Source organism: Mobula hypostoma, chromosome 2 (genome assembly GCF_963921235.1).
Source record: "Mobula hypostoma chromosome 2, sMobHyp1.1, whole genome shotgun sequence".
In the NCBI taxonomy this organism is placed as follows: Eukaryota; Metazoa; Chordata; class Chondrichthyes; order Myliobatiformes; family Myliobatidae; genus Mobula; species Mobula hypostoma.
In genome coordinates this window covers 110,274,359-110,293,155 of record NC_086098.1, presented here as the reverse complement: position 1 = coordinate 110,293,155, position 18,797 = coordinate 110,274,359, and the positions used below count along the sequence as shown (strand labels likewise).

Sequence of the window (18,797 nt, the reverse complement as noted above, 5' to 3'; positions counted from 1 at the left end):
GTTTAATATCACTGGCATATGTCGTGAAGTTTGTTGTTATGCGGCTATAGTACACTGCAATACATAAAAATAAAAACTATAAATTACAATAAAAAGTATATATTAAAAAAATTAAATTAAGTAAGTGGTGCAAAAACAGGAAAAAAGCTATAGTGATCATTGGTTCATTGTCCATTCAGAAATTTGATGGCAGAGGGGAAGAAACTGTTGCTGAAATGTTGAGTGTGCGCCCTCGGACTCCTGTCCTTCCCCCTTGATGTTAGCAGTGACAAGTGAGAAGAGGCATGTCCTGGGAGGTGAGGGTCCTTAATGATAGGTGCCAGCTTTCTGAGGCCTCACCTTTTGTGGGTGTCCTAGATGCAAGGGAAGCTACCGCCTGTGATGGAGCTGGCGGAGTTTACAACTTTCTACAGCTTTTACCGATCCTGTGTCGGAGCCCCTCCATACCAGACAGCGATACAACCAGTTAGAATGCTCTTCATGGTACATCTGTAGAAATGTGTGTGTCTTTAGAGACAAACCAATGCTATAGAGAAAGTAAGGGACATTACTTAATATCAAAGCTAAAAACTTGACTGTTTACTGTAACAGTTTTTCCACTCACTGAACTCATTAGTCATCACCGTTACTCCTTAGGGGACCAATATGTAGAAACTGCTGACTTCACACAGCTGGCAGCTTATGTCTGCTTTCTGAAATGGGAGCAAAGTATAGTTTAAGGCCTTTGTTTTAAACTACTTCATCCAGTCTGCATTGTTTTTTTCCATGTAGAGTTGCATGATTTCCATTTAAGAAAACTACATTCCACATCTGTAGGAATGAAATCAGAAATTACAATATACGTATTGTGGTTTCCTACAGGAGGTGAAGCAAAATTAATGATCCAAAAGAGACTAAATAATTGTTCCCTGCATTAAGCCTATTGATAGCCTGAAGTCCCCTCTCATTGAGCTGCCTGAGCTCTGACAGACACAAGATTATGAATCAGCCAAATGGGAGTTTAATGCTAAAGGATCTGAGCACTCCTGTAGCATTAATGTTGAAATGCAACACCCTCTAGGATCAAAACTTTACTGATCTGCCAAAAAAAATCTTTTGTTCCCTTTCCCGGCACTTTCCTGAATGATTACCAATGAATAATTGTTCAGGGGAGAAACTTCTGTTGGAAGTTAATTAAGCAGTAACCTGGGATCAATTTGAGAGTCTGATCAAATTTGTGATCAAAGATGTGTATTCTTGGAGGAGGCCAAAGAGAGAGACAAATAATCAGACTTTGAATTATTTGTGTCCTTAATTTGTGCCCATATTTAATACCCTTCAATAACTTATCTTTGTGTCCACAACAGTCTTCACGAAGACAAGAACCCTTTTAAGACAATTGTTAGCAGCATTTTAAGCACTTCATCACAATAGGAAAATCAGACAATGACTCATAATAAACCATTAGTGTCTGTGTCCTGAAAAACTCATTATAGAGCTAACAGACATACTGTAGTCTTAAGCAGAAGGCATCATAATGTGTAACTTTGGGAGGAGCGTCATCAGGTACAGGGAAACAAAATACATTTTTAAATAAATAATAATGTGAAGTTATAGTTCAATTATTAAGCTTTGGGGGTAAATCTTGTGACAGTGTGTCCCAATTAGACACTGGATTCACTGCAGTCTGGGATATTCTGGCTTAAAGTTTCAGTGTATAGCCAAGAGTTGGACTGTAGGGATCATCTTGCTGCCCACATTCTCTCATCTGAACTCAGCTCGTTCAGTTTTCATTTCCACTTCTGAGTCCACATCATCCCAAACTCTGATTGACAAAACTAAGCTACTACAGCTAAGAGGAAATTAATAAGCCTTTGCATCTCCTCTAGCATTTGCAATGACCCTCCCCCTAAAATCAGTCAGGGGATTCAGAAACATTTGCTGCAAATTTAAATAAGAGCTATAAAAGATATAGCTGACTTTACAATAAGCTCATCTAAATACTTCAAAATTGTTTATAATGGAGTCAACGTTTCTATTATGAACTTGGATGCTGGTTAGAGTAACATATATTTGTGGCAAGTGCAGATATTTTCTGAGAAGATGAAACTTTTAATAGAAAAAGAATAAATGCTTATTTTACAAAAAGTAATTGATACATTGGCCTAAATATTGGATAGTAACCAAAACATGACTTAAGTATGGATGGTAGCAGGAGTACATGTGTCAGCCTCATTGGCTCACTATTCAGCAAGCTGAAGGTGCCAGTCAGGTTAAACGAGGACAGGACAGATAGGTAGACATACTTTATTGATCCCAAAGGAAATTACAGTGTCACGGCAGTATTATAAGTGCACAGATATACAAATCTTAGAAGTGAGAAAGAATAAAGAATAAGTTACCTCAAACAGAATAATAGGAGGGGGTCATCTCTTCCCCAGTTACAGGTTGACTCGTTATAGAACCTAATGACTGAGGGTAGAATGGCCTCGTATAACATTCTTTGGAGCAGCACAGTTGTCTTAGTCTGTTACTAAAATTACTCCTATGTTCAGCCAATGTGGCATGCAGAGGGTGAGAAACATTGTCCAGAATTGCCAGGATTTTCTGTAGGGTCCTTTGTTCCACCACAGCCTCCAGTGTGGCCAACTTGATTCCTATAACAGAGCCAGCCTTTCTAATCAGTTTATTACTATTTAATTATTTATGGTGCAACTGTAACAAAAACCAATTTCCCCCGGGATCAATAAGGTATGACTATGACTATGACTATTGAGCCTGTTGGCATCACCTGTGGTGATGCCATTGCCCCAGTACACAATCAAACAGAAGATTGTATTGGTAACAGCAAACTGGTAGAACATGTGAAGGAGAGGCCTGCATACTCCAAAGGACCTCAGTTGCTGGAGGAAGCAAGATGGCCCTGTTAGGCAAAAGATAGGCATATAGAAAGTGAGGCCAGTCAGCTGGAGATGTGGTTGAGGGCAACACTTACATCCAGAAGCGATGATCTGTAGTGTTGCACTGGAGATGGGAACAGGGCCAGTAAACATAAAACTGATGATTCTGGATATCCAAAATAAAAAAAAATGAAGGCAGCTTCTGTGGAGAAAGAAACAAAGTTGATGTATCATGTGGATAACCTTTCATCAGAACTATTTTTCCTTATCTTTTGGCAGCAACCTTTCAAGTTCTGCTGTTCTACCAAATCTGAGGGTGTGGGTGATGAGAATAGAAGACTCTTCAGGATATAATATATAACGGATTAGCTATTGTTGTTAAATTTATAATCCTCAGTTGATATTTGCTTATTTTTGGGATTTTGGCAGTACTGTACTGGTAAATCCAGAAGGTTTTGTCTATATATAAATGCCCTTAAGGAGATTGTTCCACCTTCTGGAACCACTGCATTCCTTCTGATGAAAGTACTCCCACTGTGCTGTTGGTGAGTGTGTTCCAGGTTTTTAACTCAATAATGATGAAAGAATGGGAATATATTTCCAAATTAGGATAGTGTGTGGCAAAGGGAAACCTACTTCCATAAGACCATAAAGTACAGGAGCAAAATTAGGTCTTTAGGCCCATCATGTCTGCTCCGTCATTTCATCATGGTTGATCCATTTTTCCTCTTAGTCCCAATCTCCTGCCTTCTTCCATATCCCTTCATGCCCTAATCAGTCAAGAATCTATCAACCTCTGCCTTAAATATATGTAAAGACTTGGCCTCCACAGCTGCCTGTGACAAAGAATTCCACAGATTCTCCACTCTATGGCTGAAGGAATTCTTCCTCATCTCCACCTCTCTATTCTGAGGCTGTGTCCTCTGATCTTAGGCTCATCCACCATAAGAAACATCTGCTCCACACATCCACTCTATCAAGGCCTTTCACCATTCAATAGGTTTCAATGAGGTCACCCCTCATTCTTCTGAATTCTAGTGAATACAGGCCCGGAGCCGTCAATTGCTCTTCATATGACAAGTCGTTCAATCCTGGAATAATTTTCGTGAACCTCCTTTGAACTCTCTCCAGTTTCAGCACATGGACTGAACCTTTTTGTCCATACTGATACAGGACGATACAGAGTTAGAAGGCACTCTAAGAGTAAATGTTCTAAATTTATTGATGGCACATACTGCAGCCACTGTGTATTGTCAGTGCAGAAAATAGACTTTTTCGGGTGAATCAATCGGGCTGCTTTGTCCTAGATTATATTGAACACCTTGACAATTGATCTGCACTCATCCAGGCAAGTGGAAAGTGTTCCATCACAGTTCTATGACTTGCAAATGGGGAAAGACTTTGGCATGTTAGGGAGTGAGTATTGGATTGATTATTCAAAGATAACTTCACATCACGTTCTGACAGCTAGATATTTTGAACTTGGGTATTTTTTACTTGGACTAAGGCATATGAAATAGGAAGAGGAGTAGAACATTCTTCACCTCAAATCTGCTCTGCCATTGAACAAAATCATGTTTGATATGATTCTGACCTCAACTCCACTCTCCTGCCTTTTTCCCATATCCCAGGAATCCCGGTGTGGTGCAGCAATCTATGTGGCTAAGGCTAGAATATATTCATAGTCATAGTCATACTTTATTAATCCTGGGGGAAATTGGTTTTCGTTACAGTTGCTCCATAAATAATAAATAGTAATAGAACCATAAATAGTTAAATAGTAATATGTAAATTATGCCAGTAAATTATGAAATAAGTCCAGGACCAGCCTATTGGCTCAGGATGTCTGACCCTCCAGGGAGGAATTTTAAAGTTTGATGGCCACAGGCAGGAATGACTTCCTATGACGCTCTGTGTTGCATCTCGGTGGAATGAGTCTCTGGCTGAATGTACTCCTGTGCCCACCCAGTATATTATGTAGTGGATGGGAGACATTGACCAAGATGGCATGCAACTTAGCATCCTCTTCTCAGACACCACCGTGAGAGAGTCCAGTTCCATCCCCACAACATCACTGGCCTTACGAATGAGTTTGTTGATTTTGTTGATTCTGTTGGTGTCTGCCACCCTCAGCCTGCTGCCCCAGCACACAACAGCAAACATGATAGCACTGGCCACCACAGACTCGTAGAACATCCTCAGCATCGTCCGGCAGATGTTAAAGGACCTCAGTCTCCTCAGGAAATAGAGATGGCCCTGACCCTTCTTGTAGACAGCCTCAGTGTTCTTTGACCAGTCCAGTTTAATATCAATTCATATCCCCAGGTATTTGTAATCCTCCACCATGTCCACACTGACCCCCTGGATGGAAACAGGGGTCACCGTACCTTAGCTCTCCTCAGGTCTACCACCAGCTCGTTAGATTCATTGAATCTACCATTGTAGAACTTAGGAAAGAAAATTCCACTGATTTACAGGCTTATGATAGAAATTGCTCATCTCCAACCCCTTTTTGATGAAACCATGTTCTGGTTCTAGAATCACCCACAAGGGCTAATTAGTACGTTTATTCTTTAGCATATGTTCTCTGGTTATGAAGGATGATAAACTTACTCAGGGCTGCACAGTAGTATAGCTGGTAAAGTCACTGCCTAGCATGCCAGAGACCTGCATTTAATCCTGACTGTGATACTGTCCATATGGAGTTTGCTCATTCCCTGCAACCACGTGGGTTTCCAACAGCTGCTCCAGTTTCCTCCCAAATCCCAAAGTTAGGCAGATTGTTATAGGGCCATTGAAAAGTACAACACAGAAACAGGCCCTTTGGCCCATCTAGTCCATGCCAAAACCATTTTGACTGCTTACTCCCATCGATCTGTACCATTGCCATCCATGTACCTATTCAAATTTCTCTTAAATGTTGAAATCAAGCTCACATACACCACTTGTGCTGGCAGCTTGTTCCACACTCTCACGACCCTCTAAGTGAGGAAATTCCACCCCCCCTTTCCCCTTAAAACTTTTCAGCTTTCACCCTTAACCCATGACCTATATGTTAATTGGACACTCCAGATTGCGCTTTGTGTGTGGGTGAGTGGTAGAATCTGGAAAGAGTTAATAAAAATGTGAGGAGAATTTTAAAATGGGATTAATGTAAGATTAGTGAAAATAGGTGTTTAATATTAGGTATGGACTTGGTGGGCTGAATCCCTATGATTCTATGAACCTTGAATTTCTCTACGATACTCTCTTTTAGACCATAAAATATAGAAACAGAAGTAGGCCATTTGGCCCATTGAACTTTTCATCAAATATTTCCCAAACCAAATAGTATATTTAATTACCCTTTGCATGCTTAGGAATTCAAAAAAAAACTTGTAATCATTTTGTGATAAAGTAGTGCTCATGTTAGAATTGGACAAGCATTTTAGTAGGCTTGCTCTCATGCTGTTAGTGTACATGATATTTCTCCCCCATTGGACACAGATGCCTTATGAAATCATGAGTCATACAGTGTTGATTTCTGCCTTTATCAACACAAGTTAGAGCTCAGAGGAGGAGTCTACAACCTTCATTTCTCAGAACAACACTCTGCTATTTTGTCACTTCTATCTCTATTGGAAGTTATATTTTGTTGGCTCTAGGACAGTCTGACTGGGCAGCTAACTCACTGCAGACTGCTTCGGCGTCTTCCAAAGTTCACAGACCAAGTTATCCAAAACCAAGATTTCTTTCCAAAAAATATACTTCATTCATAAAGTTGTAAATGTATATAACACAGAACATTTATGTCACTGATTTTAATTCAAGCCAGTCACTATATTTACATTACCTTAACATAGCATGAAAATTGACTGGATATGGTCCTTCCAGCATTTATCTGCTAAGATGTTCATCCATTGTGGGTTTTGGTACTGACACTACCAAAGGAGGGACCTGATAGAAGCTTGTAAAATCATAAGAGGCAAAGATAGGATAAACAGCCAGAATCTTTTTCCCAGGGTAGACATGTGGAAACTAAAGTGCACAGCTTTAAGGTGAGAAGGGAAAGTTTAAAGAGAATATGTAGGGCAGGTTCTTTATACAGACAATGGTCGGTGCCTAGACCGCGCTGCTAGGGATGGAAATGGAAGTAGGTACTGGGCCACCATCAGGGTGGAGGAGCAACACCATAAGACCAGAAGATATAGGAGCAGAATTAGGCCATCTGGCCCATCGAGTCAGCTCCGCCATTCAATCAAGGCTGATACTTCTTTTTTACTCCTCCTCAACCCCAGTTCCCAGCCTTCTCCCCGTAACCTTTGATGCCATGCCTTGTATTCCATCTGGGTAGCCTCCAGCATGATGGCATTAACAACAATTTCTCCTTCTGGTAAACAGATTTCCCACCCCGCTTCCCTTCCCTATTCTGATCTTTAACCTATTCTCACCTGCCTATTACTTCCTCCTGGATTCTCTCCTCCTCCTCTTTCTCCTATGGTCCACTCTCCTCTCCTATCAGATTCCTTCTTCTCCGGCCCTTGACCTTTCCCGCCCATCTGGCTTCACCTATCACCTTCCAGCAAGCTTCCTTCCCTTCCCCCACCTTTTCATTCTGGCATCTTCTCCCTTCCTTCCCAGTGCTGTCAAAGGGTCTCAGCCTGAAACATCAGCTGTCTATTTGTTTCCATCGATACTGCCTGCCCTGCTGAGTTTCCCTGTGAATGTTACTGTAGCTTTCAGGTAGGCTCATGAATATGCAGAGAATGCAGGTAGAAGGGATTGGTTTAATTTGGCATCGTGCTTGACACAGACATCATGGGCCGAAGGCCTGTTCCTGTGCTGTACTGTTCCACATTCTGTGCCTTGCAGCATCAGCAACAGCTCAGGTGGAACCATCCCTTTGTGGCTCAGCCACAATGACCCGCATGCGGACAGCAACCCTGCTCCATCCAAATCTGCTCCCAAGCGGCATCTTTCCGAACAGCGTGAGCATCGATCTATTCCTGATGTCAGAGAGCCGCTCTCTTGCCCCAAGAGCTGAATTGCCCTAAGACCTCCGATGGTACCTGCAAAACAGCTGTTACTAGCTCTAGGTGAGGCTGTGAGGCCAGATTGTCACATTCCCCGACAAGTCCTGCAGAATGTCGGTCATTGATCCTGGCCCCACACTACAGAGGTATACTGCTGTAGTGCTTCTGTCCTTCTATGCCCGTGCATGCATTGAGCTAAGTCTAACAGTACCATGTCACTGTGCAGCAATACCAGCCTTGCTTTGCCAACGTACACTGTGCAACCACACCAGCCTTGCTAATGGCAGCACAGTACAACCGTGCACCCGCACCAGCCTTGCTAGGGCAGGCTCATCATCTGAGCGCCATGGTGAATACATATGCATAGACACCCTCCGCCCCCTACTCTATTGAATTACTGCACCAGATTTCCTGTCAGTGGTCCAAACTGCAGAAGACTAGTGCCCCGTGCGTCTCCCTATAACACATGCTCCTCTACACTCATCTGTTGATCCAAAGGCACTCTGAGGTCTTATCATCCTCTTCCCCTTCCTCTCTCTCTCTATCCAATGTCCCTTCTTGTTCCTGATGCTTCTCTTGTTCCATGTCCTCTTTCATTAGTAGGCCGGGGCAGGAAAACCCTTTTGGTCATGTGGGTAATGAAGTCATCAAATAGAGGGGATGTGGTTGTCACAATGAAATACTGACAGCAGACATTTCTGGGAGGTTGCCAAACGTACTTGCACTTGAGGTGGTTCAGGGCTGCGAATCCCCACCGCCCAATTGGTGCAGGTTGTCTTCACTACTGGTGAAGAACAAGCACTTGCAAATACCATCCATCTCTGCAGCTGCCCTTCCCGTTTCTGCCAATATGGTTGTGATGAAAGGCAATCATTATCATGCTTTTTGTGGTTTGAGGTCAGTGTGGGTAGTGGAAGGGGGCAGAATGTCCGTGGTGAGGAGAGAGGAGGGTGATGGTGTACAATGAGGTGAGAGATGTGAAGGGTAACAGTTGTGTGATTGATTTGTGTATCTGAGCAGGTATCACCTTGAAAGAACAGTTACTACTCTATTGGTTGAGAGCTCATCTTGACATTTTTGGTCAGGTCATGAAATTTCTTAAAGTGCTGCCACATATGTGACCTACTGCATAGTGGACCTCCAGACATCCCAGACAGCTGCCCAACTCTCAGGGTTCAAGGCATCTCTCTCTCTCGGTATCCACCTCATACATCACAGCTTTGGTGTGTTGTGTGAAGCCTTCTCCACCCTGCCCTTCATGATAGTCACAATGTTGTTCCACTTCCTGCAATAAGGCAGATGCCTTTAAGGGCTGATGTCCTTCTATGATGACTCCACAGCCAAGTGTCAACAGCAACTGTACTGAATTTAGCATGATCCAATTAGGAACCATGCAGGTCCTGTTTTAGCACACGTTACTGGGTGTACATTGTCATAACAACTTTTCAATCCTCCTTTTGGCCAATTACACTATTTGTTGGAAGAGCACTAGTGAACTTGCTTCTCTGGTCCTCAAGAGCCTTTCTCTCATCTGTAAGGCATGTGTTAGGAAGCAAATGGTTTGTTTTTCACTTCTGTAGGTGATTCCTTCCCCAATAACACTCATACACAACAGCAATTAATACTAACAACCCATTTAATTGGCACAACCCTAGATATTGAGTCTGTATAATCCACAAAATGCACAATAGCACCTCACCAAGGCTTTTTCAGAAGCACATCCCAAATCTAAATCCTTGTCATTTTGAAAGACAATTGCATCAGGCATATAAGAATACCATCCACGAAAGGATCCCCTTCAACTCACACAAATCCTGATTTGAAAAATACATCCCCCATCCTTCATCTTCATTAGGGTCAAGATCCTGGAAGTCTCTATCAGCAAGTAGGAACTCATTCAGCAGCAGGTCCACCAAAGGTTCAGGAAAGTGCCTCACCATGAGTTTGAAAAGACCAGCAGATTTTACAGACAGTGCTCAATGTGCAACTTCATCACAATCAGTGTTACCCTGAAGGCATAGAGAGATTCCACATTCACAGTGAAAACGGTTGATTATCCCATATATCTGCACTCCTCCAGGAAATTCATAAGTATTTAAAATTGAATTAAGAAACTCTGCTTTTGCAGATTATTCAAATATCCTCTGGTCTTCCCCAAGCAATCTACTTAAAATATCCTCTCAAGAGGAAAATAATGTGGCAATATCGTATCCTTCCATGAATAGATCACAAAATGTAGTATTCCTGCAAAGAATAACGACAGCTAAGGATTCTAAAGCTCACTGTGTGAAAGAGGTGGCCCACTAGCACAACAGTTAGCATAATGCTTTACGGTGCCAGCAATCTGGGGTCAATACCTGCCACTGCCTGTAAGGAGTTTGACATTCTCCCCATGATCATGTGAGTGTTTGCTGGGTGCTCCAATTTCCTCCCACATTACAAAGACGTATGGGTTCGTAAGTTAACTGGTCACATGTGTGTAATTGGGCAGTGCAGACTCATGCTATATTTCTAAATAAAAAAAGAAACCAAAACTGATCAAAGGATTCCTAATGCAGTCTAACCAGAGTCTTGTGCAAGGGCAAGATAATGATGGTCTACTTACACAACCAAAAATATTGTTTGCTTTGGTTGTCGATCCTACTGTTTTGGTGAATATGTAAGGAGCTATTAAGATCCCTTTTCCTCTCAACTGACATAAATTAGCTACCATACAGAGTCTGTTTGCACTTGGTAAATGGATGAAGGCCAGTGTTTGAGATCCACTTGATAAATCGATCAGCAAGGCTAAAGGGCAGAGATTGGGCATCCCTTAGTAGCTTGAAATCCACATGTAGTATCCCCTCCTGCTGCACAGTCCTGATGTTCACCTAACTTTCAGTAGGTATCAGAGAGAATAGATATAACTGTTTCTGTTGTGGGATCTGTGGTAACACAGTGAATAAAGTAACAAAATTAGATTGTGAGTGTCAGGCTCCCAACATGTTTTTGAAGCCTGAAATAATCCGACAGCAGCCAGTACCCATTAGAACTGTAGCATGTGTGATTACCTTTGATTTTGGCCCTTGCCTACTTTAATTGCAGAGCTCCTTTTGCAATCCAGGACATTGCAAATCTCTTATTTTTTTTTGACTGATAATGTTGGTAAGAGAAAATTGTGAGCCTGAATAACAGAATTGGCATGAGAGGAGGACATTCCACCCATTGCTCCTGTGTCAGCTCTCTGAAAAAGCCCTGCATCACTGTCTTTCACAATATCTCTGGGATTCTCCTCCTTTTGAGTACCCATTCAGTTCCATTTTGAAAGTTACCATTCTACTTGCATCATACCTTCAAACATATAAAAATGACTTGACACCTTAAGAAATTCGTGATCACGCCCATTGTTTTGACATTGCCTTATATTTCAGTCCTCTTCCTACTACTGATAATAATTGCTCCTTATTTATTCCTTCAGGATGACACCACTCTTCTTGAATAAGTGCCATGGGATTTCTTATTTCACCAAGTTCATGGGAAGAGTCGTGATTTAACATGTGATCTCATCCTGAAGACTTCTGATGGGAAATTAGATCACATTGCATGATATGTTCGAGTGATAGAGCTACAATGAGATAGGGCACAGAAACAGACCCTTCTGACCACTGAGTCCACACCAATCTTTAACCATCCATTTCAAAACTAATCCTATCCTGACCCATTTTATCCTTCCCACATTCCCATCAAACTCACGCCCCCTCCCCTCCCACAAGGGCAATTTACAGTGGACCATTAAACCCACTAACCAACACATTTTCTGGGATGCGGGAGAAAACTGGAGCACCAGAACAAAATTCACACATTCACAGAGGGACTGTAGAAACTCCAGATAGTCACCACTAGAGGTCAGTATTGAACCTGGGTCACTGGTGCTTTGAGCGAACAGCTGTGTTAGTTACCCTGAATAAATTTAATGTCAATTTTTCATAACCAGAGGACATAAAATTAAAGGTGACTGAGGAAAAAGTCCACATGAACTCATGGAATTTGACTTCCCTTTTTGCTTGATCAGTGATGTTTACACAGGAGTTTATAGCCTTAAAAAAAAGGAGCTAATTGCAGTCATTGTGAGTGTCACAAGTGATTGACCACCATCAAGATTGGATGAGAAAAGATACTGAAAATTTGATCAGGAAATAAAGGGAAGTATGTGATGGGTATGGGCAACTGGAATTAAATGATATTCTTCAGGGATCTCTAGAAAGTAGGAGATAACTTAAGAAAGGGATTAAAAGTGCAAATAAGAGTCATGAAATATCCCTGGAGGGTAGCCAGAGAAAGAGTAGGGTCTCCTTTGGAGAAACCAAAAGAGTAATCTATGTATGATGCAAGGGAATGTGGCTGTCCTAGAATTCAGGGGTTCTCAACCTTTTTTATACCATGAACTCCTACCATTAACTAAGGGGGCCATGGACCCCAGGGTGAGAATCATTGTTGGTGAATGCTTCTCACCTGCATTCACCATAGACAAGGGTACACAAGTAGCAAGTTCAGGGAAGAGGAGGTTGATCGTACAGGACACGTTAGTATCAGGAAGGTGGATATAATGGATCTTTGAAGCAATAAATCTCCAGAGTCAGGTAAGTACTAGCTGGCAAAAGGTCAGCATAGGTGTGATTGGCTGAGTGGCCTGTTTCTGTGGGGTACAACTCTATAACTCAATCACTCCCATGTCTCCTCCCTCGGTAGTTGTTTCAGACACACTAAAAAGAGCACAGGCATCCATAGGTTCACATATAAGAATGATCTCCCACCATGTTTCATGGCATTTGCACCAAAGCAAAAGGCACATAAATAATTTAAGACCATGGTGTGATATTACAAGAAATCACTCTATAGTCTTATGCCTTTCCAAAAGCCATCTGAAATGATATGGCAAGGGTGTTGACAACTTGTTGATAATATAAAAAATGTGAAGCGGATTCTGAAATTTCATGCACAGTTCCTTTAACACAATTGGTTGCAGCAAAATACTCTATCTACTCTCAATATTTATATTTACTAAGACATGCTTAAGAGTGCAGAATTTAAATTGATCAGCATGTTATTAATGCAGTTCGATGACTATGAATGCTGAACAGTTTGTTTCATCTTCTTCTTCCTGCAGCACAATATGCCTTTCTGGAGGATATCAAGCCACTCTGATCTGTTGGCTTTGAACCAAGCACTGGAACTTGAATACTTGTAGCTGCCTTGTGCTGCACAGCCAGAGATACAAAGTCAACAACTATTAGCAACCCTTAGGAATATGTGAAGTTTCCCTCCGTGATCTACAGCACCTCTGGCTTCCACGTTTGTCTTAAGAAATGAAGAGAATTGATTCTGTCATGTGAGGCTATTGAGAATTCAAACTGCTGAACAGTGACTGGTACATTGAACCTCTGCATAAGGAACTATGTTGGTCTTAGGAAAATATTGTTCATTATAGAAAAAGTAAAAGTTGTGTGTATTTTACAACTCTTCAAGTGATTATACAATGCCCAGGATGCTTGAACAGCTCATACAATGAACTAGTTCTTTTAAGAAACATGAAGCTGCTTCCAGTGCATCCGGCATGAAGTTGTTCAACGGCATTCCTTGCCATTGGATTGTCTCAATAATGCAGGGTTTCTAGCAAACTTTAGTCTGCTTATCCAGGCTGAACCTGCATTAGAAGTGCACTGGGCTACATTGACAATCACATCTAGACCTGCAGTATGTGTAACTTAGTTACTGTGAGAGCTTACACTAAGTTAGCAGCTGGATTCAAAAACATAATTGCTTTCATGAGGATAGTCACTTTTTGTAAAGCTTGACAAGAAGAATATACATAAACGATGTGTTGTGCCTTAAAAGAAGACAGTGTTGGTGTGTTACAATGTAACTTTTGTTCCACAAATGTGTAGATAAATTCTTTGTGATGATTATTTTTTTGAAATGACCAAATTATTAAAAGAATCAGAAGTAAAAGATTTCTGCGTTGTATAAGCAGAGAAGCAATGTTCCAGGCTGTTGGTCTAACAGGAAATTAAAGAATTGGAGAGTTTTTGTGTTTTACTTGGATTTTAGTGTTTAATTGTAAATTACAATCCTTAATAATATCCAGGAGAAACTTTTTAATTTAAACTGTGAGGTAATCTATTTTAGTCATTAAGAAACGGCTTGACACTTTTTGACATTATGCTAGTTTTACCATTTCTGGGAAATTTCTTAAAGAATTTTGGTTTGGGCACTTATTTGATTTCATGCAAGTTTATATTTTCTTTAAATCTAAAAAAGTATACTCCCCATCCTTACTGACTACATATAAACTTCATCCTAATCCAGCCTTCCTCCCTCTATGTGATGTTTCAGAACAAAAAGGGAATGAATGCATTGATAAGGGTTTTGAACAAGTTTAAAGGCTTATTGTATTTTCACCAACAGATTCATTCTACAAATGGTAAGCTATCCAACATCCCACGTTGAGATTTGCTTTCTAAACCAGTATTTGCAATTACTAGTGTATTTTCAAGACTTGGTTCATAAGGCATACCTATAAATAAAGCCTTTAAACTAAATTTCTCTTATATGAAATAAATGTAGTTGTGCATTATGTACTTTACGGCATTTTGGCAGATGGGATAAAGCATGTTAAGAAAGGATAGTAGGATTGCATTAAAAATACTAAAACATAGCAATAAAGTTTTCTAAATATATAAAATTGCTTTTATTATAGTTCAGTTGCATCTTTGTTGAACCTCCCTAGTATTACATTATCAATTTCTGAATACAATTTGACTTTTCTCTGTAGCAATGAGACACTCCTGTGATATTTTGTGTCTATTTATATGGAACTTCTGCACAGTTATAAAAGTACCAGCATTCTGACCTTTATATCACATAAGCATCTCCCTCCTGACTAAATAAAAACCAAATTATACATAATAAAGACTGGGTATTCTGCCAATATGCTGTAACTCCTCAGCTCAGTGTGTGATTTAGTAAAGGGGATTTCAGACGATGCACACTACATTGACACACCACTCTGATTTGTCTAACTTTGTTCCTACAGATACTGGCTATGGGGCTAAAGAATAATATGTATTGCCCACACAGCAATGTTTTAGTGGTAACACTATACTGTATATGTTTTTTTATTTATTTTGATTGTGCTTTCTGAACATTAAAATCAACTCTTGTGGAAATTCAAATGGTCCTGGTTTTTTTGTAATATATTTAGTGTGAATGATCTAAATTTACATGTACAGAAACAATCTTGATACTTATGTGTTTCAAAATGAATAAAGCAAACTAATTTCAATAATCAAGACAATCTCAGTTTTTGGGACACGTGAAAGTGTGCTATTTCAGTGGTGGAATGTCTACATATATAACAGTAATTCGTTTGTCAACTTTAATACAGGAAAACAGCACAGGTGCTTCTCAGAAAGGGTGGATGGGAGGTGAGGGTGAACTGGAGCATGGAGGTTTGAGGGGTGAATTTGAGGGGTGAATTTTAAGGGTAAGGTGAGTTACAGTGGGAATTCCATACTCAAGGGACATTGTGTTTGGGGTCGCAGGCAGAAAGCAGCTTCTTGCCTTTTGGATAAGTTAAAGCTTATTTACGTTGGTTTGATTTGAGGACTCGAGAGGAATATACAGCGGAGTGACAAAGTCCTAAGTGAGAGGATGAGTTAAAAACAGAAGTAAATGAGAAAGAAATAGAGCTGGGCATATATGACACTGGTGCCTGATTGCAATTGAGAGGTTAAATTGGACAGTGCTTGAAGAAAAGACAAAGGAATCGTGACTTTTCACCCTGCCGGTCCAATAAGCTGCAGACGGTGCATGAAATTCCTTCATTTGCCATATCGCATCAGCAGGAAGGAGTATCATGAGAGATCAGTACCACTGCAAGCTAAGCTGCGCTGCATAGAGCTAGCCGACACCATTGGAAGGGAGGCATCCATTACGGCAGCAGCAGGTGGTGGTCTGACTTGCCACAAGTCATACGTTTTGTAACTACAGCTTTGTTGAAGGATGTAGGAAAATAGCAGGATGTCCCATGTTCTCAGGGGATCATGATGCCATGTTGATCTGCTCGAAAAGCAGTGGGTTAAGACATTTGTGGAGAAGAAAGCCAAGAACAAGACCAATACAGTTCAACAACCTCACTGACATTGAACACATCAGATAGCACTGTAATCCCATTGACTCCAGACACTTTGCAAAAATAGGCCATTCAGCCCATCTGGTCTGCTCCGCTATTCAATCACAATCTCAGTACTGAAATCTAATGCATGCTACATCACACCCCTGGACAACAAACCCTTCTTCAAGCTTCATATTCATGTTTCCCAACTTGCAGACTCTGCCAGTGATCCAACAAAAAACATGTCACCGGAACACAATATATCGCATTCACGTAGAATTAACTTTCATCTCTCTTGTAGGATGAGATGATACTCAAACACGAGCAGCAGAAAATAGGCAGGATCAGGCACAGGAGCATCACCTTTCCCCCATGAAGGAGAGTGTGCCTACCATCCCTAGAGTGCACAGCCTGTGGCAGGATCTGAGAACATGGAAGCTGATGATATTTACATATTCAATCATCCTCCCCACATCCATTCTCTTCCTTTGATTTATAAACTTCTGACAGTGTAAGCATACAGCATTCCTTCCACCACCTTTCCAACTTTCAGTTAAAGGAGTAATCTAACTTAATGGCAATTATAGAAGAGCAAGAGGAAAGGGAAAACAGAAAGTTACTCAGTTTGACACTTGCAACGACCAGGTCTGACATTTTGTATGCTGTAGAGGTTAGATTTGGGGTGCATCGCTTGGCATATTGGACTACAGACCAAGTAAGGAGATACAAATATCAACCCCACTCCCCACCTTCCCTGAAGCAAGGTCATGCACTAGTGCTGCTGCTGAGAACTATGGGAGGTGTGATTAATAAGTTTGCAGATAGCATTAAAATTAATGCTGAGGAAGATAGACTTGGGTCACAAGATGAAGTTGATCAGCTGGCAAGGTGGACAGAGCAATGGCAGATGGAATTTAATCCTGAAGGATTAGGTGATAAACATTGGAGGACTATTAAGGATAGGATGTACACCATGAATGATAAGGTCCTAGGAACTATTGAGGAACCGTGAATTCCATAAGGTGGTAATGCTGATATGGTGAAGAATATGTATGAGGTGCCTTTATTAACCAGGCATGGAGTTAAAAAAAAAAGCAGGAATGCTGTGGCATAACTTGGTAGACCATAATATTTTTGAAGGAAAAAATTGATTGATAGGCAGAATTATTGCCAGAAAGCCAAAATGTGACATCAAGGTCCATGGAGGAGACTGATAACAATTTTACACAGTTCTTTGCATGTGCTTTGGAGCCCTCAACTGCAGAATGGAAATGGCAGTAATTTCATTCTAATACCATAAAACTTAGAAGCAGAATTAGGCCATTCAGCCTGTCAAGTCTGCCCCACCATTCCATCATGGTTGATTTATTACCCTCTCAACCCCATTCTCCTGCCTTCTCCCTGTAACCTTTGATACCCTTACTAATCAAGAAGCTTTCAACCTCTGCTTTAAATATACCTAATGTTTTGGCCTCCACAGCTGTCTGTGACAATGAAATCCACAGATTCAACATCTCTCTAGCTAAAGAAATTCCTCATCTGTTCTAAAGAGATGTCCTTCTATTCTGAGGCTACGCCCTTTGATCCTAGACTCCCCAATCTTCTCCAAGTCCATGGTATCTAGGCCTTTCAATATTTAATAAGCAATTATCAGGCTTGTGAACTCAACCATCATCTAATTGCTGAAGCTGATATTTCACCTTTGATTACACAGAAGCAGAAAACACCCAGGAACTGGGTGCTGCATCGTTCATCCAAGCTCAGTAAGCAACCTTACAGACTCAGCCTACTGTCATCAGTCCTCTGGAGACCATTAAAGGGGCTTGCTTGGTCTCACAAGAGGCCAAAATTTAAAAGTGAGATTGCTGATGTGCCAAACTAGAGAAATATGTTTGCTGTCTTCTCTCAGGATAACAATCGTCCTGGTCTTTATCCTGCTCCTCCACTAGTTCTCATGTTGTTTCCTATCAGCCTGCCTGCCCTGACCTCTGGCACTCTGTCAAGAAGTCAGGTCCTATAGGCGCGCAACTGGCTGACGCTACATTCCAAATGCAAGCCCCTCCACCGGAAATCAGAACGTTCCATGCCGTAGACATTAAGGTAATGCTTGGACAGATGGAGGTTTACGGAATCGTTTACAGGCACAAGTGGGTGAATATTTCAGGTTTATGTTGTACTTGGCATGGTTTAACTTGTAAATTGCCCATAATCACAGAGAGAATTGTAAAATCATACAGCGTGGAAAATGGCCATTCAGCCCAACTCATTCATGCTGACCCAATAGGCATAGTTCTGTATTAACCCTGCCACCCAGTATTTGGTCCATAGTCCCCTATGCTGGAAGAATTTGGGTGTTCCTATTAAATGCAGTCAGTGGCCTAACATAAGTCACTCCCAAGCAGTGAATTCCAAATACCTGTCTGAAGAAGATCTTATTCATATCCTCTCCAGATTTCTTCCCCCCTCCCACTCTTATTCTATATACTCTATTCTTATCCACCTCTGACATGGTGTAATGCTTCCTACACTTGGTGCTATAATTCGCTGTCATGCTCTTCTACATTTAGTGGCCAGTTTTCTAGATACCACCTCGACCTAATACAGTGGCCGCTGAGTGCACGTTCATGATTTTCTGCTGCTGTAGTATAGACCATTCACTTCCAGTTTCAATGTGATGAGCATTCAGAGATGCTCTTCTGCACACCACCGTTGTGACATGTGGTTATTTGAGCTACTGTCCACCTTCCTGTCAAC

At 41.1% G+C, this 18,797-nt stretch overlaps 1 protein-coding gene across 14 annotated transcripts in view; it reads left to right on the top strand.

Annotated features, from left to right (window-relative positions):
• Positions 1–15,155, top strand: part of eya4 (EYA transcriptional coactivator and phosphatase 4) — a 457,308-nt gene extending 442,153 nt beyond the window's left edge. For all 14 annotated transcript variants that reach the window (XM_063040405.1, XM_063040409.1, XM_063040403.1 and 11 more), the window contains one exon: positions 13,038–15,155. In XM_063040405.1, the coding sequence (XP_062896475.1) occupies positions 13,038–13,118 (81 nt within the window). In that variant the 3' untranslated portion in view covers positions 13,119–15,155. The remainder of the gene's footprint in view (positions 1–13,037) is intronic.
• The last annotated feature ends 3,642 nt before the right edge of the window (positions 15,156–18,797 follow it).